Here is a 26871-nt window from a genome sequence, read left to right as displayed (position 1 = left end):
TGTGGCCTTTGTGCCCTCTGCAGAACATGGTAAAGTAGTAGGTGCAGTAATTTACCTTTTTTTTTTCTTTTGCAAATCTGTAGTGCTGCGATCTGCATGGATTTCTGGTTGAAAAGCAAAAAATACTGAATTGTTGCTTTTCAACTTTATCTTGCTTGCTTTCAGCTAAGATGGTTTCAAAGAGAAGAACAGTTTGATATGGAGCCCATAGGTAATAGACTGTGGAGTAGCCTTGCTCTGTGGGGTAACATTTGCAAAGTTAGGAGGAGATCATTCACCGTATTAAAAAATGAAGGCTGTGCATTTCCATGCTGGAAAGAGTAAGCACAAAGCTTGCAAAATGCAATAAAAAGAAGAGGGTTTCTGAATTTCGATGGAGGGAGAGAAGTAGCTGTGCTGGTGTTTACAACTTTTCTTATAAATGTGTTTGTGTTACGGGCAGATAGTACTCAAATTCTAAAAGGGAGTACTAGGTCTTTATTCTCTCTCTCTCTCTCTCTCTCTCTCTGTATAAGCACCGGCTAGGTGGAAAGCATTGACGTATGTTGCTTGTCACCAGTACCTGTGATACTTTTTGCCCTGCTTGCATAGGCTGGTGCCATGCGACTGATCTTTGGCTGTTGGATCACAAACATGTCTAACTCCTCATAAGATGTCTTGGCTTATCCCTTCTGCTTGATCTCCAAGGGGTTAACTTTGCAAATACTTCAAAACTGCCAGATGTATTCCAGCTACTCTTAAAAATATGTTCCACTGTCTATTTTTTTTGAATACATGGGCACTTTCCAGAGTAACCCCTACAATAGTGTCACAACATATCTGCTAAGTGTGCTTCTGTATTTCCTGTGTTGTGACACTGCAGTCCCTACGCTGTCGGATTTTATCGTTGCAGTTTAGTGCTATAACATTGTATGTCCATGGCAAAAATAATAGCTGTATTTTCCCGTTGTAGGGACATTTTCCTGTTTTAGATTCTGGGGATCATTTTCAATTCGATCCTGCCAAGCCTAAGCAGTTTACCACAGTTGTAGCGGATAATCTGGAAAGCACCATGGAGAGTGCTAAATTTCCATTATCTCTCATAAAAGGAAGCATTTATTTTTATATGTGTACACATATGTGTACATATGTATTTTTATAGGTACATAAGTGTACATATGTATTTTCTGCTGATTAGATAATATTTAAAATACAATATCCTTAAAGGTAAAGTATGCTGTCAAGTTGATTTCGACTCCTGGCACCCACAGAGCCCTGTGGTTTTCTTTGGTAGAATACAGGCGGGGTTTACCATTGCCTCCTCCCATGCAGTATGAGATGATGCCTTTCAGCCTCTTCCTATACCACTGCTGCCCAGTATAGTACCAGCAGGGATTCAAACTGGCAACCTTCTGCTTGTTAGTCAAGCATTTTCCTGCTGTACTTACTATGTTTATATTGCTGTTTTGGAAGACTCTGGGGTGCTGGAAGAAAAGCATTCTAGATTAGAATATCACTGTATCTTAATAAGTCATTGCTCCTGGGAAGGTACGCAATGGCAGTCCTATGTGCACAAGACAACTCCTTAAGCTTTTTAACAATACTATGTTGCATTTGATACTAAAGTGCAGTGGATACATACACATTGATAGCAAGGAACAGAAGGTAGAAGTTTCAAACAAATGGTAATGATGCCTGAAGATAGTGCTTTGTTCTTCTGGCAGAGAATATTTGGTGAGAAGAACGACAGAGCCTGAACAGCAGATTTAAAGTGAACCTGGGTATAAGACCTTCAGATGCATGGTACAGATAGGAAGTGTGCTGCTGCACTTGAGTTCCACATAATGTGTGAATCACTGTACATGTGTATAGATCTGTACCTGTGTACGCTGTACACTCATATGAGTATGCAGCATATGTGAATGGGGCTTGTGTGGATATTTTGCAATCCTGGAATTTCAGATTTCTCCCTAGCACTCTTCTGTGTATTGGCTTTTACAGAATTATGGAATTATGTGGAATTGGAAGAGAACTTGGAGGTCTTCCATGGCACAATGCAGATCATTGCACTGTGGTGCAGCTGTTAAGAAATTATTCCAAATGTCTAGCCTAAACTTGATTCCTGAATTTGATTCTCCTTCCATATGACAGCCCTTCAGATATATGAAGACGGCTATGATACCCCTTAGTCTTCAGGTTAAACATACCTGCGCCTTCAACTGTCATCTGCTCAGTCTTGTTTCCATTGAACATAATCTTCTTGATTTGGGCCCAGTATTTGGTTTTGAATCTTGATTCTGTCTTCTAAGGAGTTGGCTGTGTCCCTCAGCTTTGTTTCATCTGCAGATTTGACAAACACCCCTCCTACTTCTTCTTCCAAGTCAGTTGTGAAAATTTTGAACAGCACATGACCCAGGATAGAACCTTGCTGCACTTTACTTGGTATCTCTATCCAGAATGATGGGGAGCAATTAATGAGTACTCATTGGGTACAGTTGTTCAATTAGCTGCGAATCCACCTAACAATAGAGCCAGATAGCCTGTTGAAAAAGGAGATGAGATTAGTCTGGCATGATGTATTCTTGACAAATCCATGTAGGTTCCTGCTTATCACCAGATTTATTTCCCAAGTGTTCATAGACAGATTCCTTAAAAACCTGTTCTAGGTTCTTGCCATGTATAGTGTAAGCTAGGGATGTGCACAGAATCAGTTCAGAGGCCCTTTATGGACCTCCAAACTATTTTGAAAGTCCAGCTGTTCGGCTGGTTCGAAAGGTGGCGGTAAACTTTAAGACCTGGGGAGGGTGCTCTTTAACACACACAACCGACCGGCCTGTGCTGAAAAATGGTCCCACAGGATGGCAGCGTACCTCCTTGCTGCCCCGGTACACTGCGGGCCAGAAGTACCTGGAAGTGCCTGGTGTGCGTGTGCATGTTGTGACGTGTGCACACACCCCAGGCACTTCTGTGTACTTCCAGTCCGCAACCTACTGGGGCAGCAAGGAGGTATGCTGCCATCCCGCAGGACCGTTTTTCAGGACAGCGCTGGCGGGAGAAACGTGGGGGGCGGGGGGGCGGGTAAGAGCACCCTCCCCATTCCTTAAATTTATCCCCCACCACCTTCAAACTAACAGTCACTGGTTCTGTGCACATCCCTAGTGTAAGCAAACAGGTCTGAGTTTTCTAGCTCCTCCTTCCCCTGCTTTGTGAAGATAGGGACATTTATTCATCTCCAGTCTTCCATTCTCCATGAGTTTTCAAACATTAAAGATATTGGTTCTGAGATAAAATCTGCAAGTTCTTTTTGTACTCGGGGATGTAATTCTTCTGGACCTGGAAACTTAAACTTTACACACTATAAGAGACCTCCCCTGGAGAATCCTGGTGGTGGTTGTTTGCTGATGCTGCTGAGAATTCTGTTTGAGTTCTGGAGCTCCTCCTTAAAAAACTATAGTTCCCAGGATTCCTTGGGGAGAATAAATGGCTTTTAAACTAATTACAATTTGTTGTATAAGTGGACCTTGGCCATCTGAGTTGTCTTGGGATTTAGGCCTTTCTTTTCTCATATCCAGATCTGGATCCTTTTAAGCTTAATATGTTTGCCAGAAATGACTTCCCAGTGGGAGAAGACAAGGAAACTATTTGCAGCATCCCTGGTTTTATCATTGTTCCTGGTGATTCGTGGACCGAAAGGCAGTGGGCGGGGGAGGAAAAAATGACACAGCACCAACAAGTCAAGACCAAAGGAGGGCAGGATTCTAAAAGGTGCTGATGGCATTTATCTGATGTGTTTCAAGTGTGAGATGCTTTTCCTCAGAGGCAACTATAAAAACAATGTATGAAATATTTTTTAAAAAATTTAGTACATGTATATATTATGAAAATATACATGAGTAAAAACTTTCACAATATAAACATATTATCCTATATAAGTTAAAATTGAAATATAAGCAACCATAGCACAATGTGTCCAACTGTTAATCAATATTTATATCTGTAAAACTCATACTATTATACCATAATCACTCTCATTAAAAAGAAACATGCCTTAAATATAAGATCATATAATGCTGGAAAATTGTCAAATTTATATTGTATTTAAGAGAACGTCTTCTCTATGAACCACAGTGCCCATTGAGATAATCAGGAAAGGTTTGTCTGCATTTGCCACCGGCTTGTCTGGTGGCTACTCAGGGACGGGCCTTCTCCATTGCTGCCCCGAGGCTTTGGAACACGCTCCCTGCTGAAATAAGAGCCTCCCCATCTCTTACAACTTTAAAAAAGGCAGTCAAGATACATTTGTTCACCCAGGCTGTTAATTAGATACTGTTTTAATAGTTTGATGGTTTTTAATAGTTTTACCGTTCTTTTAAAATTTAAATTGTTATGTTTTAGTCCTTTTACTTGCTGTTTTACTTGTGAACCATCCAGAGACTTGCGTTTTGTGCGGTATACATATATGTTAAATAAATAAAAGTTAATCCTATGAACCATTAGTACAACCAACCAGCTGATGTGAATTGTCATACTGGGGTTTCTGAATAAGTTTATTCACTAGCACAACAACCCACTTTCTAAAAGACCAAAGGGAAGGATTAAAAGTAAAAAAAAGAGATAAAACATAAGTTAAGTAATTAACATTAATCAAGTATCATCTGCTTGCTTGTCTCTCTGGGGATAATACCCCATACCATCAGGAATACTGTGTCTTACTCAAAAGGCAAATCTCTAAAATAGGCATTCTTCTTTAGGGCAAGCACCTGTTGCTGATGTGCTGTACATTAATATAGGCGAATTCTGTGGTTTTCCCTTGTGGTAGGAGATCTTCAAGAAGGGTTTCGAACTGTGCACGCCCAAGACAGAACTGGACCATGTGACTCTTTGTAGGTGTAGCTGCCTCCAATCTCCAGTTCCAGTTCTGTCTCACTCGGGACAAGACGTTCTGTGAGAGACCTCTGCTATCGCAGTGTTTGGTCTGTTTTTTGCTTCAACGTTTCCCCCTTCCCTCCCTATTACCACCCTCTCGTTTATGCCTCTTCTCTTTGATTGGCACTCTATCTGCTCCCTCTCCCCCTCTTTAGCGTGTGCAAGGGTGGGAGGAGAGTTTGCACTCTCTTCAGCTCGCCAAAAACTTGCTAACCAAACAATCTTTTTGATTTGCATTTGGTCTGATTGGCAACCTCCTAAATGGTTTTTTCTTTTGTTTGTGCTATTTACGGTCCACCTCATGGACATTACACATGCCGAAGAGCTCTTGCAGGGCTCGATGTCAGAGGCCTCGCAGTTGCCGCAGCACCTGGGCAATGCGTGGGAAGACCCCACCGCTTCTGCGGTCAGACCCGACATGGTCACTCCGCCTCTCCCCTCGACCTCAGCCGTGGCGGCGGCACAGGCAATAGAGACAATGACTTCGGGGCAGCTTCATGCAAAAGCCCTCAAGAAGTCCAAACATTCAGGGGAGCACTCCTCTAAAAAGAAAAAGAAGCGCAAAGAGCCCCTGCTAAGAGCGGAGGGACACAAGCGCCTGAGTGAACGCTTACTAATTCAAGCGGTTTGCTGCTGCTCGAAACCAAAAGCACCCAGCAATGGTGCCAAACAAAAGGGCATCCCAAAAAAGCGCTCATGCTCTGAAAAAGGCGGCCGGTGCCTGGTAAGCAACCTTCCGGCGCCTGATCCTCTGCCCATGGAGGGCTTAACGGAGGAGCTTCAACAGGCTACTACTCCCCATGTGAACCAGCTGCCTGAGGACTCTACCAGACCAGCTCCGACCTCATCACCAGCTGTGAGTAAAGACCCATTCTCCCCTAGAGCCACCCTGTGGTTGAGGGAGTCTTTTCTGAGGGAGTTTGTACTTGAGCCACTTGTGGCTCTGATTGCAGTGCCTGTGGTGCAGCCCATTCCAGTTCCGCTAGGAAGCTCACCTCCTCCTCCAGCGGCCCACAACCCACCACAGACACAGGTGGGTAACCAATAGGCGTGGTTTGGATAAGCTGTCCTCCTCACCTGATTTGAGCCCTCGTCGTAGGGCCATTCCGTTGTCTGAATGTGGCATATTCGTACCCAGACCCTTGCCATGTAGAACTGGGCGAAAACACAGGATATCATCATCATCGTCGTCATCATCATCCCCCACTCCAGGTGGGAAAAGGAGGCAACCTGCTCCCCCTGCACCAGCCCTCCCCTGCCACCCCCCCTAGTTCTCGCTATTTCTCTCCTGCCACCCCTACTACCGGACAAGCTCACTTCTCCACTGGGAACTCACTCTTCCTCAGAGGGAAGCTCGCCACACTCACTCCCGAAGGACCCCTTGGGTCCCACAGACTCCAACAAGGAGGAAGGGGAACTCTCCAAAGAGGAGGTGGTACCGCCTATTCCTAACTCTGCCAGACTTTTTTCTCCCAACAGATTTCGAGGTTCTCCTCTCTAAAGCAAAGCGCACAATTAATGATATTTCTCCATCAGAGCCTGAGGGACCAGCCTCCATGCTTGACCAACAGATTTTCCCTGCCTCAGAACCGGTGAACCCTGTAGTCCCTTTCCCACCTTTATTTCGCAGAGTGATGTGCACAGAGTGGCAGTGACCAACTGCCTCCAAACCTATAGGTAACATACCCCAAAAACACTATATGCTGCCCACAGATGTTTCTAAGCTCCTCGCCACCCCCAAGGTTGACCCCCCAGTAGCCCAACTAGTTTCGGGGGCTATTGTGCATGCCGAAGGGAAGGAGTAACTCAAGTCTCAGGAAGACCATCGTTGTGATTCCTTTCTTAAGAAGGTCCACGACGCCACAGCCTCTTCCATTAAAATCTCCACAACAAACTCTATTTTCGCCCGAGCAGCCTTACTCTGGGCTAAAGAGCAAGTCAAAATGGTTCTCTCCGAACTGCCCAAGCTCCTGTTATAGGTTGTTGATTTTTTACCCACAATAGGTAAAACAACAGAGCACTAAGGAATGAGCACACACTCCAGTTACAGAGTAGGTAGCAGAGGATGGTTTGGATATTGCAGCTATTTAGAGAAAACACATGGAGATCCTTGTGTGACTAAACATTTATTGGTTAAATACACTTAAGACAGGAAAGACCTATATCTAATCTAAAGGACTACATAGTGGATAGGTAAGGAGAGAGAGAGAGATGTTTCCATCTGCTCTCTAGGAGGAAAGGAAGGATTGTGACTCAGCACAGGAAGTGCGGAAGAGTCAGTTCAGGGGTCATAGAGTAGGGACAGATAGGGAGACCCTTACTCACTGTCTCTACTCCCAATGCCCCTAGTGGTCATTAGGACAGTTGGTGCAAAAGGTCGATGCACTGGAAGTTCATCTCCGACAGCTCCGCCAAGGCATTAATAAAATGGCCAAGGCGGCTGCTCTAATGGCAGACTTGAGCTTGGACAGCATACAACATTCTTCACGGGCCATGGTGGCGGTTCGCAGGTCACTTTGGCTTAAGACCTGGAACGTGTACTATAAATTTATTTATTTATTTATTTATTTGAAACATTTTATATACCACCCACTCCGAAGACTCTGGGCGGTGTACAAAAACATGTAAAACAAGACAGCATTAGAATTACATTCTAAATAAAACTAAAGTAACTAACAGAGGGGGAGGGGAAATAGGTAAACTACAGGGTAAAAGCCTGGCGAAAAAGAAAAGTCTTCAATAAAGATTTAAAAATAGACAAGGAAGGAGCTAAACGAATCTGCAGGGGAAGGGAATTCCAGATAAGTGGGGTGGCAATCGAGAAGGCCCTTTCACGGGTCCTAGCACACCAAAACTCTTGGAAATTGAGCACCGCCAAAAGTGCCATCTGAGCAGATCTGACCGGATGGGATATAACTGGATGGGAGAGGCGGGTCTATAGGTAAACAGGTGCCAAACCCCGCAAGGCTTTGAAGGTCAAAACCAGGACCTTAAATGGAACTCGGTAGCGAATAGGCAACCAATGCAATGACTGCAGGAGAGGTGTTACCCTGTCATATTTTCTTGCACCCATAAGTAAATGAGCCACTGCATTCTGGACCCGTTGTAGCTTTGCAATTGTCCTCAAAGGTAACTCTAGATAGAGGGCGTTACAATAATCTAGGCGGGAGATAACAAGGACATGGGTCACTGTCATTAATGCCTGCCGATCAAGGTAAGGGTGTAATTGACGAATCAGATGGAGCTGGGCAAAGGCACTTCTGCCTGCAGCCTCCACCTGCTGTTCAAGCAGGAGGTGCGAGTCCAAAAGGACCCCCAAATCACGTACAAGCTCCTTCGGAGACAGCAGCACCCCATCTAAAACAAGGTTCACATCCAGTGGAGGCGACAGGCGCACGCGCACGGCGGCAACAGGCGGATAAAAGCTGTAGGTTTATGGTTATGTTCTAGGAAATATTTTACCAATGGTTCCCCTCTGTGCTGCTTCTGAATATTGCATTTGTGTTCTCCAATATGTTTCTTAAGGTTTCTAGAGGTTTTCCCTATATATAATAGTTTGCAAGGACACTCTTTCTTATAAACCTCATGAGATGTATTGCATGTGGTAAAGTGCTTCAAATTCTTTTTCTTTTTTCTTTTGGTTGATATAATCCCTAATGTCTACAGTAATTTGTTGTCTCCTGATCAGGAAGCACCCCTCCTAGGTGATACTTTAAGGATGTACTTGGCAAGAGCATGCTTGAGTGAGTTTGTTTGTTAGTGTTCGATAGCAGCTGCCTTGGGCCCTTCCACATGTGCCAAGGAAGAAGAAGCCCCTTCGCTACCAGCTTTTCCCTCTTGACTGATAGTCACCATAGGAATGGGTGATCCAAATTGGTACCATGATGATCGGGTAGGATTAAAGTTGTCTTCCCTTATAGTGGTCCCAACCCATATGGCAGCATTCCAACTGATATTTAACGTTAAAAAGCAATGTAATGTGCAATTTGACTCTCATATAGAAATACAGGAGGTGGCCTCCCCTAAAGGCAGGAGAGTCTTACCCTAATATCCTCTAAAACAAAAACAACTCAGGTTTAACAATAAAGCATGCTTCTACTTAATTAAAACATTAAAAATGTCTCTGCTATCAGGTGCTTAGGAAACACTGCATTAAAATAGTGCATCTCTTAAAACAATGCATGAAATTCTTGGGCATGTGTGCCATATAGTGTCAATATTCTCCTGTCTGATGCTTTTGACAGTCTATACTACATAAGCAAGGTGCATGTAAGATGAATCACATCTTTTAAAAATGCCTGTTTTGTAGATGGTGTCTCACATTCTGTGCAGTCTCCTGTCGAAGCTAAGAAGTCATCCAGACTGCTGTGCAACTCCAAAGGCAGTCCTGATGTTGTAATGAGAGGAAAGGAAAGTGGGGGGAAGGCACTTCACTGCTGCCTGGAAGCATTTCAGAGTCATTCCACAGCAACCCCATTGCTACACCCACAGGGCTGCCTTTTGAAGTTGTGCAGCAGCTCCAGTGGGTCCCTAGCTTCAACAGGATACTGTGCAGAATACGGGCCTCTCTTTGGTGGTGGAGATGGTTATTTTATTTATTTATTTACATTTATATCCCGCTCTTCCGCCAAGGAGCCCAGAGCGGTGTACTATGTACTTGAGTTTCTCCTCACAACAACCCTGTGAAGTAGGTTAGGCTGAGAGAGAAGTGACTGGCCCAGAGTCACCCAGCTAGTCTCATGGCTGAATGGGGATTTGAACTCGGGTCTCCCCGGTCCTAGTCCAGCACTCTAACCACTACACCATGCTGGCTCTGTATGGTTAACATACTTGTAATGTTTAAAGTAAAATATTGGGTACTGATTGATACATGTTCATAACAAAAGAATTAAAAATATTGTGCAGAGCCATACAGTTCTGATGTTTTAAAAATTCCCTGTAGCTTAGGACTGGCTACTAATTAATAGACAGGAATAGCCAAGCCAGCTGTGAATGCCAGTCACACCAGTCTGCCAGGGTGGAGGCAGAGATCAGTATTGCATCTGAAAGGGTGTGTGCTGAGAGGTAGATATGGTAGTTTCAGATTTGGACATAAGGGAGAGCAGCCCAAGTCTGGAGCTTGTTAGACAATGTTGCTAAGACCTTCTGACTGACAGTATATTGCTTCTAAGATAACTGAGTACTAGACTAATCTTGCCTGGGAAATAGTGAGCTCTGTGAATACTTTCTTCCTATTGGATCAACTTAATATGTTTGTTTATTACAAAAGGCATCATATGTGTCCCCACATCTGTCCTTGCAAGATAACTGATCCTGGGAAATGCACCTGCCATCATCTGTCCTTCCACTTCCAGAAAACTGTTCTTTTGATTGTCAGATAATTGAAAAGAGTGTTGTGGTTTCAGTACAGCTTTTCCCCAGAAACTCCCACTTGGAGGTCTGTTTTCAAAGCAAGTAGAGGCTTTGCTAGCTAACCTTCATGACGTGCGATGGTAGCATTGGGTGCAGCCCGGCAAATGTAAGGTGTGCCTAACTCTCATTGACATCAGTGTGTGCGGAAGTCCCAACCATTTCAATAGGTTTTAGGTGTGCCTACCTTTCTCTGAACTGTACCTATTACTTGTTAAATATAGGGTGGGTAGGGAGAAGCAACTGCTTGAATACTGGGTACTGTATTCTTAATTTTAAAAACAATATGCAAGCATAATTAATTAAATACCTGACTTCTATGAAAAGGGGTTTAGAGTGTCCTTTTCTAAGAAAGAATAGTTCATAAAAGGAGCACACTGGAATTGGCTGGAATATTGGCTGGAATATTGGTACAGACTGAATTGGGGTGAGTACATGGGCTTAACAATTTGTTGCCAGTTTGCCTTGCTTTTTCTTTAACTTTTTTAAAAAAACATCATGTATTATACAGCATTTACAGCCTTCACAGTCACAAGAACACAAAAGTGAATTTACACACCAGATATTTTTTAACATAATGAATGGCCATATCAAATCCATAGGTAGAACCTTGTGAAAGGTTTTCCATCATAAATATTAGTCTGGTCTCTGACTTACCTTATTTTCATTACGCCTATATCGCGAACACTTGACAACCAGTTTTTTTGCTCCTAGTTCTTGCTGCGTATGAACAATATACATTTTTGCAGCATTTAACAGATGATGAACAAGCTTCTCTCTGTGTGTGTGTGGTTGTTTTTTTTACAAGAAATTAACATCTGAAAGTTCCCTTATAGTAATATTTATGGAGTATCTGGTAACACATAGCCCATCATCTGCTAAATAATTCTCAATATTTCTCTTCATTAGAATCTATTGTGGGCAGTTGCTACCACATATGTATCTGTTTCCATGGCTTTGCAGCCCTTGTAAAAGAGTCCTAGACCTAAACCTGAAATCTTCTTGGTTCTACAAGGAGTAAGATACCACCGAAAAATTATTTTATAATATGCCTTTTTCAGTGTTATACAAGTTGAAAACTCAGATCCACAATGCCATATAGGTTGCTACCTTTGTCCACCTAATGAAGTACCAAATTCCATCCCCTAGTGTTTACTATATTATCATTACATTATTTTAAAAATGTATGTTTGACATATTACAAAGCTCATATGGAGCAAAAGTTTATAAATTTTGGATGTATTTCCTCTCTTTCAAGGTTTTGAGAGAATTTGACAGCCATTGTCCTTTTCAGTTTGTTGTACACAGTAGGGATGTGCGCGAACCTGCTAGGAGGCCCTTTTACGGGCCTTCAAACAGGTTCGAACACTGGCTGGTTTGAAGGTGGGCGGGCGGGTGGTCTGCCTTTAAGGGCGGGGGAGAGTGCACTTACCCCTCGTTCTGCTTTCCCTCCGCCAGTGCTCGGTTTCCTCAAAGTCCATCGGGGCGGCAGCATACCACCCTGTTGCCCCATTGCTCCCTTTTACTGGATGTAACAAGAAGTACTCAACATGCCTGTGCGCATCAGCGCATGTGCCCAGGTGCATCAAGTACTTCCGGTTACATCTGGTAAAGGGAGCAGCAGGGAAGTACGCTGTTGCCCCGATGGACTTTGAGGAAACCGAGCGCCGGCGAAGGGATGGGTAAGTGCACCCTCCCCCACCCTTAAAGGCAGACACCCCCTGCCTTTGAACGGGGCCCACCCAGTTCCTTGCACATCCCTAGTACACAGTGCCTGATCTGAACAAAATTTAATATGGGGACCCTACACTTTGTTAATCAGATGAGATATTGTTGTCCCATAAAGTTATTGTCCATCGATAATTCCACTTGCATCACAGTACTATTCCTTCCCATCTTCCCAAGCTTCCTATGGAACCACCCAGTTTCCCCTGATTTAACATAATTGGTTTGCTTCACTGTTCAAGGATGGTGAAAAAAGAGAGTCCTAGAATTCTGTCTACAAACTCTATTCAGAGCAGGGAGGGACCAAGTCCAGATTCATTTCAGTGGTAGGAGGAGGCTTGGGAGAATGGATGCAGCATAGAAATGCTCCTTGCATCTCTAAGTATAGAGTTACAAGTGAATAAGCTCCAGCCTGTTCAGCTTTGCATTAGGTCCTTAGGGAGCATGTGCAATGAGGGAATGTGGAATGTGTTTATCACATAGTAGTTATTGTTAAACTTAATAGACTTGGTTGCCTGGGGAGATTTCAGTGCACTGAGATTGTACTGGCTGTGGTTTCACTTCCCAGATGGACGGTGTCTGTGGGGGGAGTTATTGGCCTTTGCAGCTAGAGCTCTGGTGTGGTTGAGAGGCCTAAAGAATGTGGACTTGTTGCACTCTTTTTGTGGGTTTAAGTTCAGGCTGTTGCTTAGTGTTGCATGGTAATTCTCATTCCTTTAATTTGGAGACTTGTTGCTAGGATAAGGAGGAGGATCAGGATTAGGACTGGGAACTATATTGCTTGTGGTGTTTATACTGCAGGAGTTCTAGAGAAATAGTGTATTTTCTTCACTTGCTCTTCAGAAGTGGCTAAGAGCTCAATCCTCCACATGTTTGTTCAAAATTAAGTCCTATAGTTTTAAATGGGACTTACTCCCAGGTAAGTGTGCATAGGATTGCAGCTGTAAGAGTCTGTCCTCCAGCTGTTTTTGGTATATAACTTCCATCATTGCTAGCCACAGTGACTAGCAGTGAGGGATGATGGTAGTTGTAGTCCAGCATCTGCAGGAGGGCCACAGTTGTGCAGCCCTGGCTTAGAAACTCCTGGTTCAAAATCTCATTTTGTCCCCCCAAACAATGTTTAGTAAAGCCACTGTTCTCTGAGCCTCAGCATTCCATCTACAGTGCCATTTACTTAATATTAAATATCTTCCTTACAAGATTGTTGTAAGGATTACTGAGATAAGTGTTCATGGTGCTTTACACATATTAACATGTGTTATGTAAATGCTACTGTATGTGTGTAGCACATGGAGGGTAATCTACTGGTAGCTACTAGCCAATTTCTCAGCCTTTATTTTCAGAAGTTTTAAAGAATATCTACTACAACAAATATTTATATACCACTTTTCAACAAAAGTTTCCAAAGCAGTTTACATAGAAAAATAATAAGATGGATACCTGTCCCCAAAGGGCTCACAATCTAAAAATAATCATGACACTACCAACAGTCACTGGAGAGGTATTGTGCTGGGGGTGGATGGGGCTGGTTGTTCTTCTCCTGCTAAATAAAGAGAATCACCACTTCTAAAAGTTTATTTGCCCAGTTAGCAGGGGACTGCATAGTGATGACAGGGAAGAATACTTACTCCGTCATGACCTGCTTGTGTACATCCCATTTGTCTGGTTGTGGTCATTAGTCATGATGCTGAGCTAGATGAACCATAGTTTTGACCCAGGACAGCAGTTCTTGTCCAGGTTTACCAAACTCTAAGCAGTACATTCTGTACGCTTCATTCTTTTATTTTTTTGTTTGTTTGAAGTAGCTTTTAAAGACTATAATTACAGTAGGGTGAGTAAGTATTCCAAGATAGCTGCTGTCCTTGTGATGTGCATTACCTGAAAGAAAAGTACAAACATGCTTACTACTAGACTCTCTGAAATGCAACACCTTTTTGTTGATCTATGTGGGGATTGTCACTATTATTGACTTAATTGAGAAATATTGGCCGGATTCAGATGTTAGATGGAACCGTGGCTTGTGCCAACCATCATTAAGAACCAGCTCCGTGATTAGAGTTTCCAGACATACAGTAGGCAAAATGTGACATAGAGAGGTTTGTCTGCTTTTGTTTGTCACCTGCTTAGGAATAAACTTAAGTTCACTTTCATTATCATGGTGCAGCAGTCTCTTGAGGCAGAGCAATATCCCCAACTGTGGCTTCTCGTGGTTTCTGAATTCAGACATAACAAGAAATCACAGCACATAGTGTGATTATGTAAACCAAGATCAAATAATGGGCTGACATCCTAACTAATGCCACAGACGTGCAATTGAAGCATGCACACTTTTAAAGGCTCTGCTCCCATCCCGCTTCCAAAGCTCAGGAACTCCCATACAGGGGAGATGACTGCTGATATCTCCTCCCCTCAGAAGCACTCTGTATTCAGAGGGCTCTCAGGGACGCAAGTGTGTGTTGCACAGAGTACTTCCAGGAAGAAAGATCATCAAAAATTATCCCCCCTCCCCGCAAGTATCCGTGTTTCCAGAAGCAGGAGTGGAATTGCTGCAGGCATGCATCTTTTGACTGCATACCTACAGTGTTAATATATCAGCTGTGGTTTCAGGTCCTCTTTGTTGGACCACATCCAACCCATCACAGCCTCCAGCCCCCGATTCAGGACATCCACTGCCTCCCTAGGATCAGGTGACAAGGAGAGATAGAGCTGAGTGTCATCCGCATATTGCTGACAACTCAGTCCAAGTTCCCGGATGATCTCTCCCAGCGGTTTCATGTAGATGTTAACCAGCATGGGGGACAAGACCAAACCCTGCAGGACCCCACAGGACAATGGCCACAGAGCCGACCAGTAGTCCCCCAGCACCACCTTCTGGACCCTCCCCCCAAGAAAGGACCGGAACCACTGCAACGCAGTACCTCCGATTCCCATACTTGAGAGGCGGCCCAGAAGGATACCATGGTCGATGTTATTGAAAGCCGCCGAGAGGTCCAGCAGAACCAACAGGGATGCACTCCTTGGTCCTAACTATTGTTAATGCTAACTAGAGTTGCCATCTTATCCTGGATTTGAAACCAGACGTTGAAGTGTTTGCAAGGCAGGATCAGAGGAAACTTCATTAGGCTTGTTCTTGGTCTTAGCTGGTAGAGAGCCAGGAAGCACTTGTGCATGAGAGGATAAGAGCTAAAGGAAGGGAACAAATATTTTTAGAGACCACTCTTGAGCTCCTAACCCTGGCTAAAGGATTTGGGCAGTTAGGTCTGCAATGTACTCTGCAATATTATTTTATGCTGCAGGCCTTAGAAACCCAGTTGGTTATGGTATAATGCACAATTTCTATTACCCTCGCAGAGCCCTGTACAGCAGATAGTATAACCAAACAAACAAATCCCTTTCTGCACATCTTACGTATGTGTAGAAAGGGAGGATTCCCTTTGCAATCATTAGTCATCAAGATGGGGTGGACATACTTAAATGTCCTGGATATAATTTGTTTTTATAACATAGCAGCTTTGAGGAACTGCTGGCTTTCGGCTGCATTGAACATCAAGTAAACATATTGGTCTTGGCTAAATCCAAAACATTCTGAAGTGCCTTATTTTAAAACATACTCATATTTAAATACCCACATGTGTAGCCCATTATATCTTGAATATTTTGAGAGAGATTAATGTAAAAAAAATAATTATGCAAAATTCACTAGGTTAAACTGTCGTTAGAGGTCTCTACTTTGCTTTCAGCTTAACCTTGACTCTTGAAAGCCACATCAAACAAATAGGTTTTTACAACGTTTTCAGAAGATGTTTAGTTTTACATTTTTGTGAGTTTCGAGAGGTGGGATAAGTACCCTAACTGTGGGAAGGCTTGTATAGAGGCATATCTGTGTACTCTTTTGTTTTGTTCTGGTAATGGTAAAGGTAAAGTTGTGCCATCGAGTTGGTGTCAACTCCTGGTGACTACAGAGCCATGTGGTTTTCTTTGGTAGAACACAGGAGGGGTTTACCATTGCCATTTCCCATGCAGCATGAGATGATGCCTTTCAGCATCTTCCTGTATCGCTGTTGCCTGATATAGGTGTTTCCCATAGTCTGGGAAACATACCAGCAACTTGTTGCTCCCTAGGCAAGTTACTTCCCCGTTGCTCCATTAGGTGGCTTTTGTTCTGGTAAAAAGATGGCATTAAGAGTGGGACCTCAGCTGACAGCTGGTGTTGTCTAGAGTCTAAGACTAGGCTCAGACATAATGCAAAACCATCTTTTGTCTTGCTAAACCATGGTTTTGAGTTACATCTGCACCCAAGCCTGCAAATAAATGATCGTTTGGAGCCAACAAATCAGGATCTGAAACTATAGGCTGGTTCAGATGTCACATGGAATCATGGCTAAATCTTGATTCTGTGTGATGACCTAAAGCTGAATATCAACTTTGAGGCAGAGATAAGGATGTGATCCAAAGCAGGAATGACTGAGATTTGGCATAGCCAGAGCTGGGTTGAAGTTCAGTTCCCAAGAAGATAGCAGTTTAGTCTCAATGAGGCAAGGCACTAGGAATTTGTGCTGCTGTGGCTACTCGTATTTATATACCGCTTTTAACAGTATTATGAATACTGTTGCTCATAGTAACATGTTTCTCAGACTAACAAGCAAGCTCTGATGACAGCTTTTTAGGCCTAGGTGAAAAGAGATTGGCCTGTTCACCTAGTGCTCTATCAGCTGCGGACAGCTGACCGTTAAAGAAGCCTAGATAATTCACTTGTGCCATGAAACATGGTCTGCCAGGTTTTCAGAGAAGGCAGAGCATTGCTGGTGCAGGTAATAAGACCCAGATTCTGACTCCTGGGAGCCCTAGTTTGACACAGAAACTCTTTGGTGCCATATACAGTATTTCCAGATACTGCTGTAGATCCATGACTGGCCTAACATTTCAAACCTGTGAGGGAAGGAGAAGATTAACCCCATTTATGATCATCTTAACCTCCTCCAAGTCACAGAACTTGTCAAAAGTTAAAGTTTATCTTCATGCTTATATGTATCCTGTCCCCTACCATGGGTAAGCACAATGGTGAGGTTCACAGCGTTCATGGTTTTCTGCAATAAGAACAAGTCTCTCTGGGCCATGGGCTGGCATGTTTCCCCCTTTCTTTCTTGCACATGCAACAGGAAGAGAAAAGTGAAAAATTCCATTTTTTGTTTGAATTAAACCACAATTCCACATTATGTATGAATGTTGGAGACTGTGATTTATTTAAGCCACAGATAGATTAAAATAAATTTCTGAAACAATGGTTTGATCCTGGCTTGTTTTACCTAACTGCTTTGTCCCCGATTTTCTATATTGTGCAAACTGTGATTGTTTGTGGTGAAAGTAGAAGAGTAGGAGTGGGAAGTGTGTGAGCCCGTGCCTCTCCAAGGCTCACAGGAGACCATTGTTTCCTGTGACACATGAACCTAGTGACTACAAGACTGGGTCCATTTGAAACCATGTTGAGTTAGGAATATAGAAGCAGTGGATTGTGTAGGATGCCATGAGAAAGATTCAATCACCACACTCTCGGGATTACTTGTCAGGGATAAGCAAAAGAGTGCTTCCCTGTAGTCACATTGCCAACTTCTCACTGTCAACGGGTATGAGAATGTGTTAAATCTGAAAAGGGATGCTTCCATTAATATAGTGCAATTGCCCCTATAAATCTAAGGATAGAATCTTCAATCAAGGCCTGTGCCATCAAACAAATAACTTTTTAAATAAATAAATAAAACCCTCAAAATTACTGACATGGTCATTTTGCAATTTTTGTTAAATCCTTTCCCTGAACTTTCTAGGAAATTATTTGAAACTTGTTATTTTACATTTTGATTGATCTTCAGTGGCTAAGTTCAATGCAAATGTGAGTATTCTTCAGCTCATGGGAGTCAGTGGGCTTAAGCCCACTAATGTTGGATTGTGGAAACTGATTTTACGGGGAGCAGAACTGGATGTTGCATCATTTTTAATAACATTGGCTTGAAGCTGCTCATTTAATCCTGTGTAGGAGCTCATCAGATAGGGTTGTATACTGAGCGTGCTCGAGACAGAACTGGATCATGTGACATAGTTTGCTGCCAAAGGTGCCTCCCAGCCCCAGTTCCAGTTCTGTCTTGCTCGAGATAGGACGTTCGTGGAGAGAGCTCTGTCTATTGGCATTTTTTGGCTTCGTTTGCTCCCAACTTTCTTCTGCTGCACTTTGGTGCTCTACTTCTCCTCCTCTCCCTATTTAGATTGTGCAAGAGTGGGAGGAGAGCTGTTCTCATATTTTTAAAAGCTTCCAAATTATACTTCCTTTTTTTGTTCTAATTCAGCTGATTGGAACAAGCAAAAGGTTTATTTTTCTTTCTGAATTTTTGGGGCGAAGAATTCTAATGGAGCTGGCTCACGCCCAGCAGCTCCTGCAGGGCTCCCTTTCAGAGGAGTCCCAGCTGCTGCAGGACCTGGGCAGCTCGGTGCATATGGCCCCTGCTTGCACCCCACAAGTAGCATCGGCTTCCACCACGCCCGCGGCTCCCATCCAGAAGGCAAAGACTGCGGAGCAGATTTTCTCTAAGGCTCCCAAGAAGTCTAAGCACTTCAGGGGCCAGCCCTCCCCAAAGAAAAAGAATCAGCGCAAGGAGTCGAGTTCTAGAGCAGAGAGCTTACGACTGAGCAAGAGGCTCCTAATTAAGGCAGTCTGCAAAATATTGAAAACGAAAGCGCGCCATCACAAATCGCTGCCTCCTGAGGGGGATGATCAGCACCCTTCGGGCGATCTGGCATCCTTAGCCTTGCCCAATACAGCCCCAGTGGCTGAGGGGGAACCAGCTGGCCCATGCATTCCCTCCCCACTGCCCAGGCAATTCCCTCGGCCTGTTGTGCCTTCTGACGCATCTCCAGCACCTGTGAGTACTCCAGTCCCTTCCTTCTCCCCACGAGTTACCCATTGGTTGAAGGAGTTTTTTAGGAGGGAACTTCTACCTGATTGCCTTGCCAATGAGTCACCTGTAGTTCTGCTTAATGAGTCACCTGCAGCTCCAAATTATCTGCCACCTGAGGCTCTGATTAGCCTTCCACCGGTGGGCCCATCTCATGAGCCACCTGCGGCTCCGATATCTGTGCCAGCAGCCCCTGCTCCTCTGGTGCCTGGCCGTAGCTGATGCAGGCTACCTTTTTAGAAGAGGCAGTGACTGGCTATCCTCCTCCTCCGCGGACTCTAGCCCACGCAGGCAAGCCATCCCAGTTTCTGAGTGGGGGCTATTCGCACCGAGGCCATTGCCCCCCCAGGCACACAAGGAGGCATGGACATTCCTCCGTCTCCTCCTCTCAGAAAGATAGGAGGCCCAAATTACCTAGTCACCCCTCCCACACCTCCCCCCCCATACTGGTCCCTATGGTACCTACCCTGCCGCCTTCTTCCCCTCCTGCTTTGGCTCCCCTGATCCCTCTGACTGCCCCCCTCCTCCCTCAGTCAGACCCTCCATCCCCACCTCTGCCTCTGATTCCTCGCGCTCGGAACCAGTAGAACCTGCTGGACCTATTTGCTCCAATAAGGAGGATGAGGAGGTTGTGCCCCCTACCCCTAACTCATCTAGGGTTTTTTCTTCAGCAGATTTTGACATCTTTTTGTCCAAGGCAAAGAGAACTATTAATGATGTGGTGCCTTCTGAATCCACGGAACCACTGACCACCTTAGATCAGAATGTCTTTCCCTCTAATAGCTCCGTTTCTACGGCGGTGCCGTTCCCTCCTCTTTTTTGCAAGGTTATGTGTGCTGAGTGGCAACGGCCAGCGTCTTCCAAGCCAACTGGCAATCTCCCAAAGAAACACTACCATCTCTCACAAGAGGTGATTGCCCTACTGGCCACCCCCAAAATAGACCCCCCCCCAGTAGCCCAACTAGTTTCAGTCTCTCTCCAGCATATGGAGGGCCAAGAGCAGCTAAAGTCCCAAGAGGATAGGAAGTGTGACACCCCTTTTAAGAAAGGTCCATGATGCCACAGCCACGACCATCAAAGTGGCTACTACCAACTCCATTTTTGCTCGGGCCTCTGTGCTCTGGGCTAAGGAACTTGTGGCTCTGGTTCCACCCCAAAACACCAAGCTTCACCGAGGCATTAACAAAATGGCCAAAGCCATAGCCCTTATGGCAGACTCCAGTCTGGACTGTATTCAACAGTGTTCTAGGGCTGTGGTTGCAGAAGGGGTGGTACTCAGGTCCTTGTGGCTCAAAAGTTGGAACGTGGACTCTAAGTCCAAGCTTGCCTTGATGTCAGCCCCCTTCTCGGGTACTAACCTGTTTGGCTCAGCACTTGCTCCTATCCTAGAGGAAACTAAGGACAAAAAGAATGCCATGCCTTCCAACTGCAGGAACTCATGCAGGTTCTTTCAAGCCCCAATTCATTCCTTTCATCCCAACAGACAATTCTATATCCAGCCCTACACTCAGTTCTGGGACTTCTGTCCCCAAAACTCCATAGGTGTCAGCAGGCCACAGTGGCATCAGCGTTCCAGAGGCAACTCCAGGGAGGCCGGCAACAGACCTTTTCCCCACACGTCAGCTCCAGTCAGGCAGTGACTCGAACACAGTGAGCGGCAGGGTGTCAGAATTCGCAGTGATCTGGATGTCCACGTCCACCAACAACTGGGTGATCGACACTGTATCCAATGGCTACGCCCTTGAACTCATCTCTTACCCTCCCCAACATTTCCTACCTTCTCCATGCTCCAACAATTCAGCCAAACATCTTCAGATGCTCCAAGCAGTTCACCATCTTCTCCAGATTTGAGCGATAGATTGCGTTCCATCCGCAAAGATTTCATTGCATGTACTCTCTCCTGTTTGTTCCTCATCCCCAAGAAGGATGGGTCTTGGAGAGTGGTTCTTGACTTGAAGTTCCTCAACCGCTTCATCCAAAAGAAAAAGTTCAGGATGGAATGCCTCCACACAATCAAGGAGACCATATGCTGGGGGACTACCTCACTTCAGTAGACCTTTGGGAATTGTACCTGCACATTCCCATCAGGCCAGAGCACAGAATACTCCACTATTTTTCATACAATGGTCAACATTTCCAATACCAATGGTCAACATTTCCAATACCAATACGCTCTCTAATACCCTTCCATTCGGGCTCTCGTCTGCACCCTGGGTATTCACGATAATCATGATATTGCTGATTGCACACCTCTGGTGAATACACATCCATCTAATCCTGGACGATCTCCTCATCAGATCTCTGTCAGTACGTCAAGCCCAGGAGGACTTCCGAGCGACACTTATCTGCCTGCAAGACCACGGTTTCGTGGTGAACACAGAAAAAAGTCACCTTGTTCCCTCTCAGTCCCTGGTTCACCTGGGGGCCCTTTTTGACACTTCTCAGGACTCCATCCTTCTCTCACCAGAAAGGAGAGAAAAGATCTCCAACCAATTGTGCCCCCTTCTCCACAGGAGTTCGGTGAATGTCATGAAGCTCTCCCAGGCCCTGGGATCCTTGATCGCGTGTCTGGAATGCACTCCATGGGCCAGATGACCATTCTACCCCCTTCAATGGCTGCTCCTACCCTTTCAGGACATGATCATGGCTTCAACTCATCATGTCATTCCTCTGCCTCTGGCATTCAGGCAATCTCTGCAGTGGTGGCTGTCTCTGGCTCTCCTCAGAGGCTTCCCGCTCTCAGAACCCCACCACCTCTTGGTGACCACGGATGCCAGCTTCTCTGGCTGGGGAGCCCACTGCCTGGGCCATCTGGCACAGGCCCCATGGTCCCTCAAGGAATAAAAATTATCCATATATCGGCTGCAACTTCATGCAGCCCACCTTGTGCTCATCTAGTTTCAACATCTCCTTCGAGGATAGCACATCCTGGTCAGGACGGACGACGTCAGCACCAAGGTGCACATCATTCGACAGGGCAGCACACGGTCCAAATCACTGATGGAGTCTGACCTCTTATTTCAATGGGCGGAGACCAATCTCAGATACATAACGGCAGAACACCTCAAGGGGGAGGAAAACACACAAGCAGATTGGCTCAGGTGAAGATCCCTTGACCCAGCAGAATGGTCTCTTCATCCCGACATGTTCTTTCAAATCTTCGGTCACCCACAGATAGACCTATTTGCCTCCCCCTCCAACCATCTCCTCCCTCGCTTCTTCACGAGGTTCCACTCCCATCAAGTGGAGGCAACAGATGCCCTGAACTCCCCATGGCCAAACATTCTCCTCTACATTTTTCTCCCCACGGCCGTAATCACTAAGGTGCTCAGGAAGCTTGTCCAGGAAAGAGCAGAGATTATTATTGTCACACTTCATTGGCCTCGCAGACTCTGGTTTCCCGACCTACTTGATCTGTCAGTAAGCCCCCCATGGCACCTACCCAGTTGCCCAGACCTGCTCCATCAGGGCCTGCTGGTCCACCCCAACCTTGAATAGCTACAGCTCTCTGCCTGGAAGTTAAGCGCTTGAGGCTAGCAGCCCAGGGTTACTCCAAACCGGTCCAAAATACTATTCTAGCCTCTCGAAAACAATCCTCTAACAGGGTCTACCAAGCTACTTGTGCTGCCTTCCTGCACTGGATACGCAACACAAAGACCCATTGTTCGCCGGTGTTCCAGAAGTCCTTGCATTCCTACAGGCCAGCTTGGACCTACATCTTCGACCTAATACCCTGAGTTTACAAGCTTTGGCATTCACATCGGTTCTGCAGATCTCCTCTTCCGATGCTGGTCTACCTTCCCTTCACCCGCATATATCCAAGTTCCTTAGAGGGGCCTCCAATCTAGCCTCCCCACAAGCGGTTTCCCTCATGAAACCTCAACAAGGTCCTCAATGCCCTAACTAAATCCCCCTTCAAACCCCTTTCTTCTTTGCCTCTAAAAAACCTTAACTTTCAAGCTTCTTTTCCTTGTGGCCATCACCTCAGCCCTCCAGGTGTCTGAGCTAGGTGCCCTGCCTGTGCGCAGAGAACTTTGTACTTTCCAGTCTGACTCAGTTAACCTTTGGCTTGACCCTTCTTTCCTCCCTAAGGTACACCTCCTTCCATAGGTCCCAAGTCATTGTCCTGCCTTCTTTTTTGCCCTTCTCCATCCCATCCCAAGGAAAAGCTCTGGCACAGATTGGATGTGTGTAGAGCATTACGCATTTACATTAGGCGCACCAAGGACATTCACAAATCAGATTCCCTCTTTGTTTCCTTTCACACACACACACCTTGGGCAACAGGGTATCCAAGGCCACTCTTGCAAATTGGATCAAGTCCTGCATTCTCCTAGCCTACACATCTCTTAACTTTCCTCCTCCCAGAGGGGTAACCGCTCACTCCACCAGAAGCACGGCCACGTCTGCAGCCTTTTTTGCACACACACTCCTCTTAGAGATTTGCCGGCTACCTGGTCTTCCATTGCACCATTCATTTGCCATTACAAGGTGTCATTCTTCTCCACTCCCCAGGCTGCCTTGGCCACACGGTCTTCCAACAAGTGGTCCAATGCATCCTTCTCTTCCATTTGCCGTTGCTCTCTAGCTTGGGTACGTCCCTATCTGATGAGCTCCTACACAGGGGAAAAAGGAACATTGGCTTACTGTGAAGGGTTATTTCCCCCTTTGTTAGGAGCTCATCAGCCCCACCCGGATGATGTCTTCTGACTTTTTCAGGGAGGGAATTATTTCACAGTCCTTTAGATGATCGCCTTTTCTGATGGGGGAGACTGCTCTCAGGGTTACAGTTGCTAGGCTTTTGGCTTTTTCTCTCTACTTACTCCTTAAATTATGTTTCTTGATCCTATGTTACCTGCTTCTTACCAAGTTTTCTAGCTCTCTCCTTCATACAGATGCCTCCAAATAGGAGCAGCTCTCTCCACTTGACATCTCTCACTCTTCACAACAGCCCTGGAACTGGGGCTGGGAGGCACCTTTGGCAGCAAATTACATCACATGATCCTGTTCTGTCTCGACCATGCTCAGTATACAATCCTATCTGATGAATTCCTAACACAGGGAAAAAGAACCCTTCACAGTAAGCCAATGTTCCACTCTACAGAAGTTACAACAGTTCTGTGCCACTTCAAATTTCTTAGGCCTCTGCAACAGTGGTCATATAAGGGCACTGCAACAAATGATGAAAATGAATTTTCACTTAAATAGTTGTCATATTTCCCCCCCATTTTTCATTGTAGTGACTGCCACGTGATTTTTACAAGGACAATGGATATCAAGCTACAGGAGATGGAAGTATTTGGAGAGGAAAGTTCAGGTAAGGGGCCCCTTTTAGTTTATATTTGAAAGAACCTAATTTATCATGGAAACTTTGTTAAATTACTGCCTCTTTAGGTATTTACAATAGGTGTTATGGTATTTCTAGAGCCATTACCTAGTTAAAGAAATTATATGGATAAAACAAATGCATACTTCTTACTTGTGGATGATGCATGCATGTTCTACAGTAGTGCAATCTTAGAGAAGACATTTCCTCTTGAGTCTGAGAGGAGCAATGCCTCTTCCGAAGTGATGTTTACCATCTGTGATTTTTGTAAGTAACTGGTATTCAACTAGTGCTTGATTTATTAGGGTCGACTACTTTGACACTTTTGATCCAAAGACTTTTATTTAATTATTGTGCTGGGTCCATTAAACATTGCAGCCCAAGCTTATTCTATAAAATACTATTCTATGCTATCTCTGCATCTCCTCATGTTAAAACAAACAAGGCATATTCCAATACATGTGCTAAATCTTCAGCTCATTATGTCATATCCCAAAAGGCCTTTACTTTCCCTCATGACCACCACATATGAAAAAAAGTTCCTTCACATTGTCCACATTTCCAACATTTTTGTTTGAAACATTTTTATACATTAATGCCAATTTTTTCGGTGTCAAATACCACCTATACATCATCTTATAATAATTTTCTTTTAAAGTATAACATGCAGTGAACTTTAAATCAGTTTTCCATATTTTTTCCCAAGCAGCAATATCTATATTATGATCCACATCTTGAGCCCATTTTATCATAGTTTTTTTAACCACTTCATCTCTTGTGTCCTCCAAAAGCAACAACTTCTACATCTTAGAGACTAATTTTTCATCATTTTCACACAACTCCTTCTCGAATCTCGACATTTGATCCTCAAATCCAACTTTAAGATCCTTCTTATAAATTTCATTTAGCTGATGATACCGAAACCAGTTACTAACCAGATTTTGTACTTCATTTAAGCTTTTTAATTTACAGCTCTTCTCTTGAAAACATAACAAATCTCAATAGGTACCCCATTCAGACTGCGTGTTTCTCTCTTTACGTGCCAAAGCTTCAATCGGCTTTAATGTTATGCCTTGAAATGCCTTTCATGCAAAATATAGGTTTTAAATATTTTCATAAAACAATAAAATAAGTAAACAATGTTTAATTAAGTTGTGCATATTGTTAAATGACTGTCTTGTAGCAGTGACATACTTATTGCCCAATACCAGGTTGGTGGCTCAAATGGGAATGCTGTCCGCAGAAATTGCAGGAGGAGGAACTTGACATACAGCTTATTTTTACTGTTAATTAAAAAGGCATTTCAGACTAAAATTTTAAGAACAACAAATGCACACTTTTTTGAGAGAAATTATTTTTTTATTTAGTGCTTGTAAAAAAAATTGGCACACATAAAGTGAATGAAAACAAAAGTAAGGTATTGAATTGTCTATTGATGTAGTTATCAGTGCTTTTGGTGAAGATAAACAATTTCATATATATGTTTGAAATTTATTCATATGTTATTGGGGGGAATGTTATCTATAGTGGCATATAATAATGCAAACTGAGCAAAGATGCCCCTTTTTAAAGAGGTAATTTTCTTTATTGAGCAGGGGGAGAGCAACTGGCCATATTCAGCACCAGCACAGTATCCCTCCAATGGCTGTTGCTGGTGTCTGTCTTATGTTTCTTTTTAGATTGCGAGCCCTTTGGGGACAGGGATCCATTTACCTTTATTTATTTTTATTTCTCAATGTAAACTGCTTTGGTAACTTTTGTTGAAAAGTGGTGTATAAATATTTGTAGTAGTGGTGATATCCAAAACAGATTGTGAGAAGCTCCAAAAAGATCCCTCCAAACTGGTTGAGTGAGTGACAAAATGGTGCATGCAGTCAATGTAAGCAAGTGAAAGTGATGCATGTGGAGGGGGTGTGTGTGACCCAGCTCCACAGATACACTGATGGGGTCTGAGCTGTCGATGACTGACCAGGAGAAAGATCTTGGGGTAGTGGTGGACAGCTCATTGAAAGTATTGACTCAGTGCACAGCAGCTGTGAAAAATGCCAGTTCCATGCTAGGGATCATTAGGAAGGGGATTGAAAATAAAAGTGCTATTATAATGCACTTATACAAATCTATGGTGCAGCCACATTTAGAATACTGTGCACAGTTCTGGTTAGGGATGGGCCCGGACCAGTCCGGAGGCTGTTGAAAAGGCCTCCGGACCGGTCCGGACCTGGGTGGTTCGGTCCGGGGGTGGGGGATAGCTTTAAGAGCGGCGGGAGGGTTTACTTACCCCTCCCGCCGCTTTCCCGCTCTGGCGCCGTAATGTAATGAGTAATTAGGGTGACAGGATACCTCCCTGCCTCCCCTTCCCTGATCTTGCTCTACAAAACCTCCCAGTAATCCTTTGCGTGCGCGCACATCAGTGACGTGAAGCGCGTGCACGATGTGTGCGCGCGCAAAGGATTACTGGGAGTTTTTGTAGAGCAAGATCAGGGAAGGAGCAGCAGGGAGGTATCCTGCCACCCCAATTACTCATTACATTACGGCGCCAGAGCGGGAAAGCGGCGGGAGGGG

At 44.5% G+C, this 26871-nt stretch overlaps 1 protein-coding gene across 4 annotated transcripts in view; it reads left to right on the top strand.

Annotated features, from left to right (window-relative positions):
* CRACDL (CRACD like) overlaps positions 1–26871 on the top strand; it is a 99246-nt gene that overhangs the window by 23279 nt on the left and 49096 nt on the right. For all 4 annotated transcript variants that reach the window (XM_053305691.1, XM_053305690.1, XM_053305692.1 and 1 more), the window contains one exon: positions 24224–24300. In XM_053305691.1, coding sequence (XP_053161666.1) covers positions 24252–24300 — 49 coding nt within the window. In that variant the 5' untranslated portion in view covers positions 24224–24251. The remainder of the gene's footprint in view (positions 1–24223; positions 24301–26871) is intronic.

The sequence above is a fragment of the Hemicordylus capensis genome, chromosome 3 (genome assembly GCF_027244095.1).
Source record: "Hemicordylus capensis ecotype Gifberg chromosome 3, rHemCap1.1.pri, whole genome shotgun sequence".
NCBI classification, from domain to species: Eukaryota; Metazoa; Chordata; class Lepidosauria; order Squamata; family Cordylidae; genus Hemicordylus; species Hemicordylus capensis.
This window is presented reverse-complemented; position numbering and strand designations above follow the sequence as displayed.